Genomic DNA, 13,534 nt, shown 5'->3' with positions numbered 1-13,534 from the left:
TGCAGTGCTCAGTCGGGCTTTGGGAGGTTTGTGTGTTTCTGTGCATGATTATAAGCATGCGTATTGGAGTGTGTTTGAAGGTTTGCGTTATGCCATCAGAGTGACGACAGCAAGACAGCAGCCAAAGGAATGAGATAGGCAGTCTAACACAGAAGACACACAAACAAATAATAATAATAATAATAATAATAATAATAAAAGATTGTGTGTTTCAGTGGTGGCTGGTGCTTTTCAAGAGTGGGGAAACACAGATATCACCGATATCAATGGCAAAACCTGTATTTTATTTCAAACCATTTTAGCAATGCTGCTTCTAAAACTACCGCTGAACAGAGTAATTGTGCATTAAAAATAATATAGAACTGTATTTTTTTTTACCATAATATACATACTATGATAAATACAACACATCAATGTTTGAATTATTAGCTGTTTCTTGCAAAGTCCCACCCATCTAAAAGCTCGACCAATCGCTATATAGAAAAGCTGAGACAAAAATGTTGATAGAAAGCTGAATGCAAACAGGAGCCCAATGACACTCTCGGCCAATGAACATCACTCTTTGAACCATTCAAATAAGTAATACTGTTATATGCCATATCTGAGCACATCAATTGGGCTCAATTGGCCATGGTTTTAAAATATTGAAATCCAAAAAGAGTGATATGTAATACATTCTGTAAAGGAATTATTTGTATCTTAATAAACATGTGGCTTCGGCATTGATTATTAAATGCTATAAGACGTTGTGCTTTCGTGCCATCTGAAAATAATCACCATTGTGTATTTGTGTTGGTGCAAGCGGATCTGGTCTCTACCTGCGTAATTGCTCAGACCCTTTCTCTTCTTTCTCCTCCAGTAGAGCCAGATGCTGAAGCCCATCAGAATGACCCAACATGCCCCTCCGATGCCCGCGATGAAGGCAGGCTGCTTCACCACGTCCGTGATCTGCTCCGTGATGCTGTTGTTCCTGCTCATGATCACATCCCGGAAGTCTTTACCTACATGAATACACACAAACAAAAGGGAAAACCGCTATTTAGTAAACTGAAAATTGTGGGTGGGTTTCTAAATTAGTTTAATAGCATGAGAAAAACACTCGTGCTCCAGCGAACATCAGCACAGGATTTAATCAACTCAACTAGAGCGTTAAAAGCTCATCACCTTGATCTTTAGTGTTACTTCAGTGAGCAGATGGTGAAAAATTGAAGAAAAATAAATAATTTAATAATATAAATGTTGTATAAATAACCAAAAAACAGTATTCACAGCACTTTTTTTTTTATGTGACTATTTCAATATTAATCAGAAATAATGTACGTTGAGACTTATTTTATTATCCATCAAGATTTGATTTGGAATCATGTTAGGCTATAAATATTATTGATTAATATTACCCAACCCCATCCCACAGCAAGAAATACGTTTTGGAGGTAGAGAAAGTTTATGAATGTTTATTTGTTTTTTTGAAGCAATGTGTACTAATTCACAATAAAACTATGGATATTTAGGGTACATTTACACGACAACGATGTACTAAAAACTAAAACGTTTTTCCTTTGCGTTTTTCCTGTACTGACGACAACGTTGTCAAAACAATCCCTGTCCGCACGGATCCGCAAAAACGATAAAAAATGCTGTATTATTCATGCCAGGCCAGTAGATGGCGGTGTCACTTTGTATAGAAACTCTACACGCCTATAGACTGAACCAAGCGTTCCGCACAAGCCCTGAAAAGTGAAGCCAACACGTCTCGATCGCCGCCCCGGTGACTGGTCCTAGTATAGGTCATAAGCCCCGCCTCCCCGTGTTATTCAACAGGACTTGAGACCAACTAAACAATTTAATTACACTTCAAATATCTTTTTTCCGAAGGTGGTTTCCGTCATTTACTGTAGTTTTTATCACGCTGATGTAAATTCAAGTGTTTGTTTTTAAAATAAGTTTGTTTTTAGTTAGTTATTTGATGCTATAAAAACGGTGGTGTGACATCATGATTGACAGCTGTGATTGACAGGTTCTCTGAGCGCAGTAGTCACTGAAGCACCAACAGACTTTTTTTCGGGATCTTCGGAGGACTGAGGAGATTGGAGCTTTAAATTTAATATCTAAATTTCTATAATTAATTATTTCACACCGAGAGTGAGAGCGGGGCCTTGATTTCGCGGCTTTACTTCCTGCTCACTACTGCGCAGGTCTGGTCCCGAGATCGCTACTGTGCAGACTCAAGCCTCAAGATGTCAGCGCTATATCGGGACACTGGCGGCTTCACTTCTCACCAATGGAAGAGAGCGAAGGGGCGTCGTCCATATTTTTTTACAGTCTATGGACTGAACGCGTAATACGCATGCGCATGACGTCACCGTTTTCACAAATTCAAGTTTTAGTAGTTAACACGGAGACGATAACGGTATCGTTTTCAAAATCTTGCTCTTCGAAACCCGTTTTCAAAAGTTAGCATTTGCAGGCCCTCAAAACGCTGTTGTCGTGTAAATAAATGGCCAAAACGAAACGGCCCCTTAGTTTAAATTTTTTTTTAAAAAAGGTTCATTTTCATTTTTATGCTGTAACTTTTTCTTTTTTTAATCAGCCTTTTTACTTCAAAAGATGGTAGGACACACACATACACACAAACCGCAGTGTTGATAAATAGTGTATCAGCCTCTGGCTGTGCGTGAAGATGGATAGTGAGCTTGACATTTTGGAATAAGGGCATGTCACTGACCAAATCATCACTTATGGGTCGAACCAGTCACAACCTGCTACAACTCACATAACTCACACTGTAAACACCCAAAGCACAGACGAAAAAAATGCAGCCCTGAACAAGATTTAAATTTGATTTGGTGACCCCACTCAAATGCAGTGTGACAGTAAAGGTTATCGAAAGCAAAAGATGTCTCTTACCAATAATGATGGTTTGTGGTTCGCTCTTGACTCCCACCCCAGCGCTGGTGCTGGCGGCCACCTCCACCCGATACTGGACCCCCGCCTGCAGACCCCCCACCACCACTGACCGGATGGCTGCGTCCACCGTCTTATTTACATGGAAACGGGTCTCGTTCCCTAAACACCAGATCTGAGAGAGAGAGGGAAAATAGCAAATTATCTGTAAAAATGACATTTTTAATGACTGGGCTTCATTAACGAAAATGATTTTTGTGTAAATTACTCGTAAATCTTTTCTTATGTAAATTGGTGCATTCAGTTGAGTACAGAAATTTATGTATGAAGGGATTTGCAGACAATTTATACCGAATTTTGCTCTGCTAACAAGCATTAATGAGGCCCATTTTCAACAAAAGTAAATTAGTAAACAGTCATTCACTATGCACTTTTAGCCAAAACGACTTATTTGGGTTCAATCCCCTTGAAACAACCTGAGGTTGTATTAAATGCACAGGAAGAATGGGAATTGCACCATATGGGTAATTAACTTAACTTACAGCCTTTCAGTTTCTAATGCACATTCAATATGCAATATCCAACATCATCACATAATATTATATAATTTTTCTTCTTTAACACTGATATATAATATAATATAATATAATACAATATAATATAATATAATATAATTATAATTTTCTCATAATTTATACCACAAGTTGATTTCCCTTAATACTGTAAATATGATACATTTCTGAACTTAGCAACATCAGATGGAGTCACACATTTTTGTTGCTGTTTATATAATATAATATAATATAATATAATATAATATAATATAATATAATATAATATAATATAATATAATATAATATAATATAATATAATGGAATAAAATATAATAGAATAAATGCTTTCCTTATAATTTAGACCGCAAGTTGATTTAGATTTTTAGATTTAGATTTTTTTCAAACACACGTTTGTTGTTGTTTAAACATAATAAAAATAATAATAAAATAATAAATAAATAAATAAATAAATATATAATATAATATAATATAATATAATATAATATAATATAATATAATATAATATAAATGATGATGAAATATTTTTTCTCAGAATTAAGAGTGCAAGTCGTTTACCTTATATTCCTGGATGATGCCGTTCTGATGTTCTCCAGGAGGAGGGTCCCAGGAGATGCTGATAGATGTACTGTTCTGATTGCCCACTGTGAGAACCGTCACCTGCTGAGGAGGAGCACTGGGCGCTGGGATACACAGAGAGAGAGACTTTTACTTCCATGGCTTTCAGGATGTTCTTGCACACTACTGACATTCTAGACTTGAGGCTCCTTTCAGCCCAGGTCTAGAGATGCCATGTGTTGTTTGGCAAGGATTTATGTACATCACTCGACACTCATGCTCTGACACGCTCTCATTCTGTTTTTCTTCTGAAAGACTCTGCTGTAAGTCATTGCATTAGCATTAAAGCAGTCAATGTGCGCGTTGAGCTTTAGAACGTAAGGCAGGTGGCCACGGGTGCACGAGTTCATTAGATGGGGATTTTCTTCAGCCTGACACTGCTGCTCCTTCACATTTCGCTGTGATTTCATATCCTGCCCCCACAAAGGAGGGATTTACAAAAAACAAAAAAACATTTACTGAGAGACAATGAGATGGTGAGCCAGCCCAAACAACTCTGCTTTCTTAGCAAATCGCTCTGACAGGCATGTAGGTCGCTCATCTCGGGGAGGAATGCGAAGAACGGAGGGATTTTATGAGAGCTGGATGAAGAAGAGTAAATAATGAAGCGCTGGGTAAACATATTGACATGGATACATCGATTGAAGGAGGCCAGTTGTGAATCAAAGATGCTGTTTTGTCCTTGGCAGAAACCCCAGGTTTTTATTAACCCCATCAGAGCCATTCTGACAAGAGACACGGGAAGGGAATGATATAAATAATAGGGGTCAGTCGTGGAAAGCAACATTTTTATAAAAATGTTTTTCTCATTTCTGTGGCAAGCCGAGGTGCGGCGACACAGCAGAATACTGACAGCTCAATTACGGTAAACTCTGCTTGCTCGCACTCTTTTCCGTCCCTGCTCTCTGACCCTCACATAAATGGCACATATCCCAAAGCTACATTCATCCCTTACACGGGGTGGCCCGTTTTAACCCCCAAAAGGTCTGACAGGACAAACGACGGCTCGCCTTCGTCAAACATCTGCAACTGAACGGAGCAGACGGCTGTTTCAAAAACCCTACCATAACAATACAGCCAATGTCATTCAAAGTTAATGCCACACATCATTTAGGTCATTAGATATTTCCAATAATTTGGAAATTCACTTTTTTTTATACGGAAATATAATATAGCCTAATATAATTCAACATGTACTTTAATATAAAAATATAATATAATATAATATAATATAATATAATATAATATAATATAATATAATATAATATAATATAATATATGTTTTTTTTGGTCAGAATTAGGAGTGTAAATATTAAAGTAATTAAGTCATAATTGCACATTTTGGAAATTCATATTTTTTTCTTTAATACTGAAATATAATATAATATAATTACAAATTTCCTTTAATACTATAAAACAATAATATAATATAATATTATATAATATAATATAATATATGTTTTTTTCTCAGAATAAGGAGTGCAATCAGATTCATATTTTTTCCCTTAATACTGTAAATATTACAGTAATTAAGGCATAATTGCAAATTTGGAAATTCACATTTAATATAATACAATTCAAAATTATATTGTAAGTCCTTTAATACTATAAAACATAATATAATAATATATGTATAATATGATATAATATAATAAAATATAATAATATAATAAAATATAATATAATATAATATAATATAATATAATATAATATAATATAATATAATATATTTCTTTAATACTAAAAAATACAATAAAATATTTTTTTCCTCAGGAATTAAGAGTTCAAGCAGATTTAGATTTTTGCCTTAATACTGCACATTTTACAGTGATTACTTATGTCATAAATGAACAGAAAATCCAAATTGTTCTTCTTTAATACTGAAAAAAAAAAAAAAAAAGTTAACTCAGCATGTCGCAAGTGACACAATCCCTCCCACAACAATGCAGTCAATGTCATTCAAAGTTAATGCCGCAAATCATTTAGGAGCTTATCAGTATGCACATTTGAGCCAAACAATACATATTTCTCATTTGGGGAGCGATGGCGCAGGCGATGCTAATAGCGCCATTAGCGGTGTGATGTATAGCCAGCGAGGATGTGACCTCTGTTTCACTGCCGCTACAGTAGCCTGCGGGCGGACGCGGATGAAAAAAAAAACACACTGTGATGTTAAAGCGAGCTAATATTGAGACCCCGGGCGGGTGGCAGGGCTTTAGCTTACAGAATGCAAAGAAATGCTACATTGCTTTAGCATGCCACTAATCAACGCGTGATAATGACCCTCGGGAAAAAACTCCCATTGAGAAGCTGATTATTAACCATAAAAATGGATTAAGAACACAGAGTGGTTTCTGAAAGGGCCCGTTTCACCTTTTCAACCTCTATTTTCAAAAATACTACTAATGCAGCTAATAATAAAGGACGTTTTCAAAGAAAGAGTTTTGCATAGTTAGGACAAATAGGCCTAGCTGGTTTCACAGACAGGGCTTAGATTAAGCCAGGATTAGGACTTAGTTTAATTAGGACAATTACGTATCTTTTATAAACGTGCCTTAGAAACAAACATTACTGGCATGCATCTTGAGACAAAACAATGGCAGTGACATATTTTAAGATATGTCAGTGCAAGTTGCTTTCAGTTAAAACAGCTCAAACATGCATCAAACATAAAGTTTGAAACATTTGAAGCATAAAGTTTGTTTTTATGGGTTCATATGAAATGGATTATAAAAGAATAACAGAATCATCAATCTTAGAGATACTTTCCATGTAATCCCCCAAAAAATCTCACTTTAATTGTGCAATCTTTATCATTTTACTTATTAAACTTTATATAGCATGGTCTCAGATACCAATTTCCCACAGTTTTATTGTGGTAACAATGACAGCAGGCTATGGTTGGTTAGCATATTACATTTTTATGAGAGAATTCTTGCATCCCTGCAAAATTCGCCACTTCAGCGGAAGGTCTAAATGAAAGCGAAAACACTTTTACTTTTTTTTTGTGTGGAAAAGACAAAGTGGTAGAGAAACGAAGAAGAGAAAAGAAATGGAAGTGGTAAGCTCTAGAGGGAAGGTGTAATTGTCTAATCAGACAATGGCCGATAAATCATCCTCTTCTGTGACTCTGACAAACCTTCTCAACTACCACACAGTGGAAAACAAGAAACAAAAGGGGGCTATCGCAGCTCAAGGGCCCCGTGATGCTCTTCTGCCAGGGGACCCGATGTTTTGTCTTGCTCTGGTAATGGCGATGACATGCAGGTGTAGGGTGTAAAGGCAGTGCGGCGGGACTTCTGGAGACAGAGCCGGTGTGTGTTGAGGAGATACGGCTCTCCGCGGACACTCTGGGTAACAAATGAGCCTGTCATTGCGCTCAGACTTTAATCAGCAAACCTTCTGTGCTAGTGTGAGTGTGTGTGTGAATTTATGCCTCGAGAGTTCCATATGGCATTTAAACGATTCTCAAAAATGCTTTTTTTTTTTTTTTTTTGACAAGATTTATGTGTGGTAGCAGCCATCCCTCACACCTGGGAAAAACATCTCAAAGCACTGCGGTGAATCCTGGACATTGGTCAACTTTAAGTACAGTCTGCCTGTCTCAGCCACAATAACCCATAAGGCGATGTCCTAGGATCTATTTTGGCAGGGTCCAAAAATTGAAACTGGCCAAGCACTAAATTGAAAGTGAAATTTAGCTTTTAGTAAAAAAAAGAAAGAAAAAACGGAAATAAATACAAATTAAATAATGATAATAATAATATAGTTAATAATAAAAATTATAATAATTTTGTATATATTTTTAATAGTATATTAAATGCAATTATACAGTATATTACATAATACATACGTATATAGTTTTATTTGAATGTATGAGTATGTATTATGTAATAGATAATTTACTCAATTTACAATTAAAAATAAATAAAAATAATGTGAATTTACAATTAAAATAAATACATAAAAATAAAAATATTACATTATATATAATTACATTTAATGTATAATTTGAACAACAAAATTATATAGTATTCTAGATTGCATAAATGATCTAATTGCATACATGATTTCTGTTTGTATTTTATATATTTAAAACAAAATATCTCTATGCAAAAAGTAAATTTTGGACACTATAGGTAAGGACTGGTGGTTGTCTAAATACAGAAATACAGAAATCAGTGAATTGGTATGTTGGGAGTGATGGGGATGAGTACAGAGTCCAGTGAACCCCATGCTTATTTTAGTGTCCTGTCAGCCACACATGGCACACACCCGCAACACAGAAAAGGTCAATTCCTTTGCCAAAACGTGTCTTTTCATCTGAGTCCCGTCAGGGATGGAGACAAGCTTACTGCAGTGCTGTGGAAAGCAGGCCAGCATTGCTTACTACGGTATTTGTTACGACGTTGGCCTAGGGGTGGATTATGTATCACTGGGCCAAATTGCTGTGGACTTTAAAGCAAGCTTGAAAGAATCAGCGAGAGATCCAACCTCTGGCCTTACGTCTGCATTTGTGTCTCTTAGTATCTGTGACCTGTATGTTTAATAAGCACAAGACATTGACAAATCCATCATAAAGCTCTGTGACTTGAAAGTCAGCATGAAACGGCATTCACAACCCATTTGACTTCCATAGTGTGATTTGTTACAGAATCTTCTTATTTATTTAACAATATAATAGGTCATTTATGCATCAGGCTATTGATTGTATTGTGTAAAAACTGAATTAGAAAAGTAGCCAACAATAATGTCTAAACAGCAATTTGAGCTATTTATTAATGTTGCCTGCGCTATTTAAATAGTCAGTCTGCTGACAATTCTGGAAGTCTTCAGTCCAATACAGGCTATTTTTGCTGTGTATAAAACTTACAATACACTTCAAATGATCATTCATATATGTAAATATGCACTATTTTAATGACTAGGCGATGTAGCTGTTGTGGAAAAAACTAATAAAGAATAGCAGTCACAGCAGAAATCGTTCTACCCTCTGCCATATATAGAGTTTATGGCACATCCAACTCTGGAACTTGGGTATCCAAATTATCCCTGAACTCCTAAGTGGTAAATATGACTTTTAGAGGGCGTTCATGTCCAATTTATAAACTCATATTTACGATAACTCTGTGAAGGCAGCTTAACATTATTTCCCCCTGTTAATAAAATTCATGCCTATGTGCATGGAAAAGGGGAAGTTATTCTATTTTGGAGAAAGATTACACAGATAAATTAGATATTTATTAAGAAAAGTAAATACCGTCCATTTTGATTTCATGTTGACTTCAAACATCACAAATCTCCTGCATCACTTCAAAGGAGTCAAATGCTGTACCTTCCTCTGATGTTCTTGCCGTTCGGGACTCGCTGTCCATGCCCTGGAACTCGTTGAAGTACGGACGGACTTTGATCTCGTAGACGATGCCTTTCTTCAGAGCCGAGAGCACCATGCTCCTCTCAGAGGGGACCTTCACATCCTGAGTCTGCCACGCTCCAGGGGAGGACAGCCCTGACATCTGCCTGTACAAAACCCTGTAGCCCTGGATGAACTGAGACTGGCGGTCAACCTGAGGGGGAAAGACGGTTCAAACTAAGACAAATGGAAAAAGTAGATAGGAGAAACTTTGCTGAAAAGACATCGTTTTGGGTGCTGGTTCTCAGTTTGGAATGGTTAGTGTCCCATCAGGTGTTTTAACTAGCATAACCAGCAATGCTTTCTTGGTCAAACAACTTTCTCAAAGAAAAAATCATGCTAGTTGAGGAGCTTCTACAGATCAAAGTCTGAAAGAATATTTAAAGTCGGCATGAAATGGAAGTAAAACGGCTTCTTGAACAAGAAAAAAATGTAGGGTGGGACTTAATTTTGTCCATGGGGAATTGATTGGGTCATTGGATAATTGTTGTTTGCTATTGGTCAATATCATGTGAGTGACAGGTTGTCCCGCCCTCGCACCAAAAAACACCTCGGCGATGAAGAGAAGAGATGTTGCTGAAAGAGGAAGTTATTTTGATTAAAGATTACGAGGGTACATGAATGTAAAAAAATAATAATGATGTGCATGGATAAATCATTTATAATAAAGATTGCAAATGATCCTCCAGATCTATCTTCTCCCCCTTTTCAACCAGTATTTACATATAACAACAAGCTCAGCCAATCAAATCTCTTCGATGAAAATGCTCTACATGAGCCATACATACGCATTATTCTGACACCCTGTAAATAAAACATCAATAATAGCAAGCATGCAAGATATAACCACCTCGGACAAACATGCTGAGAAGAAATAAACAGATATTTACATTTTACATTTAAGCATTTGGCAGACGCTTTTATCCAAAGCGACTTACATTGCGTTATCCTATACATTTATACATTGGTATGTGCAATCCCCTGGGATCGAACCCACAACCTTGCGTTGTTAACGCAATGCTCTTACCACTGAGCTACAGGAAAGATATGTACAAGTATACACATACGTGCACATTAAAATCAACAAAGAATGTTACATACACATAAAGATCAAAGAAAAATGCAATCTCAAATCAACAAAAAGGTAAACAAGACCCTTCATTCATTGGAAGTCTCGTTCTTTTTTTGTTGTTGTATTTACCAAGAGAAGGAGTGTGCATAACTCACATTAATGTCTTCCTAACAGCAGAACCTGGCTTTCAGAGTGAGATATTAAACATCTGCTTTTCCTCCCTACACATGGAGTAAATCAGCCCAATGGGCATCCTTCCTACGCTTTTTAACTTTCATTAATTGAATGATTCAGGGTCGTAAAAGCTTTCTTGACACCACCTACGTTTATCGCGAGAGTGCTGCTGTATCCAGGGGCCGCGTAGGCCGATGATTTATGGATTATTCATATGAGAAAAATACATTTGAAACAGTCTATCCTCCACTTAGGCCGAACAGACAGACGCTTATATTTGTCTCTGTAATGATTGTTGATGGTAATCATTAATATACCGCAGGAGAGTGCTTACCAACTAATGTGACAAAGCCAAAGCTGTAAAATCTCCATTTTAATGCAATTCAACAAACAATAAACACTTTTTAGGGTGTTTATATCAATGCTGGAAGACTGTGGTAGTAAACGGAAAACACAGCCAGGAAAATAAAAGAGTTCACTTCTGAATGGATGCACTTATTAGGATTTCAGACAATATACACGTATATACGTATGGTCAAATGATTTTAAGCCAATAATCTGTGCCAAATTAACTGGTTTAAATAGAGATGATGTTTATTCAATTTAAGATTAAATGTCATTCCAAACCTTTAAAATTACTTAAAGAATCATTATTCTGTGGTACACAAGAATTGTATGGACAAAACATACATGTTGATCATTCTTCAAAATATCCTTTGGTTTCCACATAATAAAGAAAGGTTTGGGCCAACATGAGTACAACAATAAATGATGACAGAATTGTATTTTTTTGGGGTAACCTATCCCTTTAATATGAAATCATGTTATATAACCTTGGCCCAATCGCAGCACATTACATTTACATTTATCAGACGATTTTATCCAAAGCGACTGACATTGCATTTCAAGGTACACATTTACATTCTTATTAGTTCTTGCTTTCCCTGGGAATAGAACCCATGACCTTGGCGTTGCAAGCGCCAACGCTCTACTGTTTGAGCCACAGGAAAACTTACAGAAGCTAGTACAGACGCTATAATCTCCATCCAATCACAGTGCCCATGCTAACACCTCAGTCTAATCATGGTTCTTGTATAATAGCTTCTGTCTAATCATAGTTTATGTGCTAAAACTTATGTCCAGTCATAGCTCCACAAATATAAGCTACAATATCTCTCCAATCACAGTGATATTCAATCAAAGATGCTAAAACCTTTAGCTCCGACCAATCATAGAACATCTTACCGTCCATGTGACCTGTATGGTGGTGGGGCTGAGGACCACGGGGTTGTGTAGCCGTACAATAACCTCGCCCAGCTCCTTCTGCACATGTCTGTGATCCACACCCTGTGCTGGAGGACTTATATCTGTAAATAAAGAGAGACAGAGGCCAGTGCCATTACTTCTTATAGGGCTCCGACAGTGCTAAATGACTGGCCAGTACAACATAATCCCTTAAATACAATTTAATCCCCTAAAAGAACGATGAGGAGTCATTTTCACTGACTCCAGCAGCAGACAACACAGCTTCAACCCAACCTGCGAGGATACATACGCCCAAGGTCTCCGAATCAGTCACCCCTAATGAACATACGGAGGACTCCTCGGAACCTTAATCGAATCTTTTTCCAGTCGAGGTTGGCCCTTTTCCCCACCGTAATGATCATTAAGGTACCAGCCAGGGCACTAACTCAATTACACACTCCAAAAGTAGATGATGTTTGTTCTACATTATACTCCGTCTCTGGAACTAATGAGTGTATGGGTCCGTTAGACCACATGGTATCTAGACTAGATCTCGTTCTCTGTGGGCAACAGCTAGGATTTAATTGGAAGTCGTCGACACGGACACCATTTACATGGGTGTCTTACTAAAGAAAAAGTACAATTACATACACAATTTAGAGAGTTTCTGTTACATACCTTGAGTGCGGACGGGTTCGGACATGGGGCTCGGGTCGCTCAGGCCCTGGATGTTGACTGCTCGCACCATGAACAGGTAGATGGTGTTGGGGCGAAGACCCTTAATGGTGTACTGCGTAGTCTTGACATGATCGGCCACAGTCTGCCAGCTGTTGCTCACCGATTGGCTGCATGCAATTAGGCAGAGTGATGTCAGAGTTTGAAATGTCTTGAAAGTATTTAAAAGTTCAGTCCTTTCAATTTGTACAAACCATATTTTTTTGTTTTTTGTACACTGGAAATGTGTGTAAAGACTTTTCAATATGCTGGACAGATTAGTCTACAACCCCTCACATCCTCATTTCTTGTTCGTGTCAAATGAAAAATGGTATCTACTTTGACTTAAGTCTGATCTGATTGAGCAAGGTACAATTCAATCCAAAACAATTTTAGAAAACGCTAAATTAAGGCAAAATTCATACCTGAAAGCCTCAATAACATATGATGAGATGGGTGACGCTCCAGGAAGGCCAGGCTGCCAGGACAATGACACGCTGTTTTTAGTGACGTCGGTGACCTGAGGTTTGGAAGGAGGACCTGGGAGCTCGTTCTCATCCCGGTCTTTAACTACAACTAGACTACCAGACTCTGAAGAGAGAACATCAGGAAATTTAAGAACATCTGGAAGAATACATTACATAAAAAGCAAAAAGTTTGCAAAGTTGCCCAAAAGTACCTTTGACTTCCAAGAAAGCACTCCAAGATGTTTCCCCACTAGAACTTGCTGCCACACAAGTATAGATACCAGAATCCGAGAGCTGAAAGATACAAACAAAAACATTCCTCAATCTTTATATCTTCATGCATTGTGAATTCTCT

The 13,534-nt window shown here is 37.2% G+C and overlaps 1 protein-coding gene across 13 annotated transcripts in view; it reads right to left on the bottom strand.

The window, feature by feature from the left end:
• Positions 1-13,534, bottom strand: part of robo2 (roundabout, axon guidance receptor, homolog 2) — a 436,957-nt gene that overhangs the window by 36,141 nt on the left and 387,282 nt on the right. For all 13 annotated transcript variants that reach the window (XM_082180883.1, XM_082180885.1, XM_082180894.1 and 10 more), the window contains 8 exons: positions 13,392-13,473; positions 13,138-13,303; positions 12,677-12,843; positions 11,999-12,120; positions 9,430-9,661; positions 4,035-4,159; positions 2,908-3,079; positions 819-1,001 (listed from right to left, as the gene is read on the bottom strand). In XM_082180883.1, the coding sequence (XP_082037009.1) occupies positions 819-1,001; positions 2,908-3,079; positions 4,035-4,159; positions 9,430-9,661; positions 11,999-12,120; positions 12,677-12,843; positions 13,138-13,303; positions 13,392-13,473 (1,249 nt within the window). The remainder of the gene's footprint in view (positions 1-818; positions 1,002-2,907; positions 3,080-4,034; positions 4,160-9,429; positions 9,662-11,998; positions 12,121-12,676; positions 12,844-13,137; positions 13,304-13,391; positions 13,474-13,534) is intronic.

The sequence above is a fragment of the Leuciscus leuciscus genome (assembly GCF_965113295.1).
Source record: "Leuciscus leuciscus genome assembly, chromosome: 9".
NCBI classification, from domain to species: Eukaryota; Metazoa; Chordata; class Actinopteri; order Cypriniformes; family Leuciscidae; genus Leuciscus; species Leuciscus leuciscus.
The sequence above is the reverse complement of the archived record's forward strand: the minus strand, read 5'-3'. Positions and strand labels throughout refer to the sequence as shown.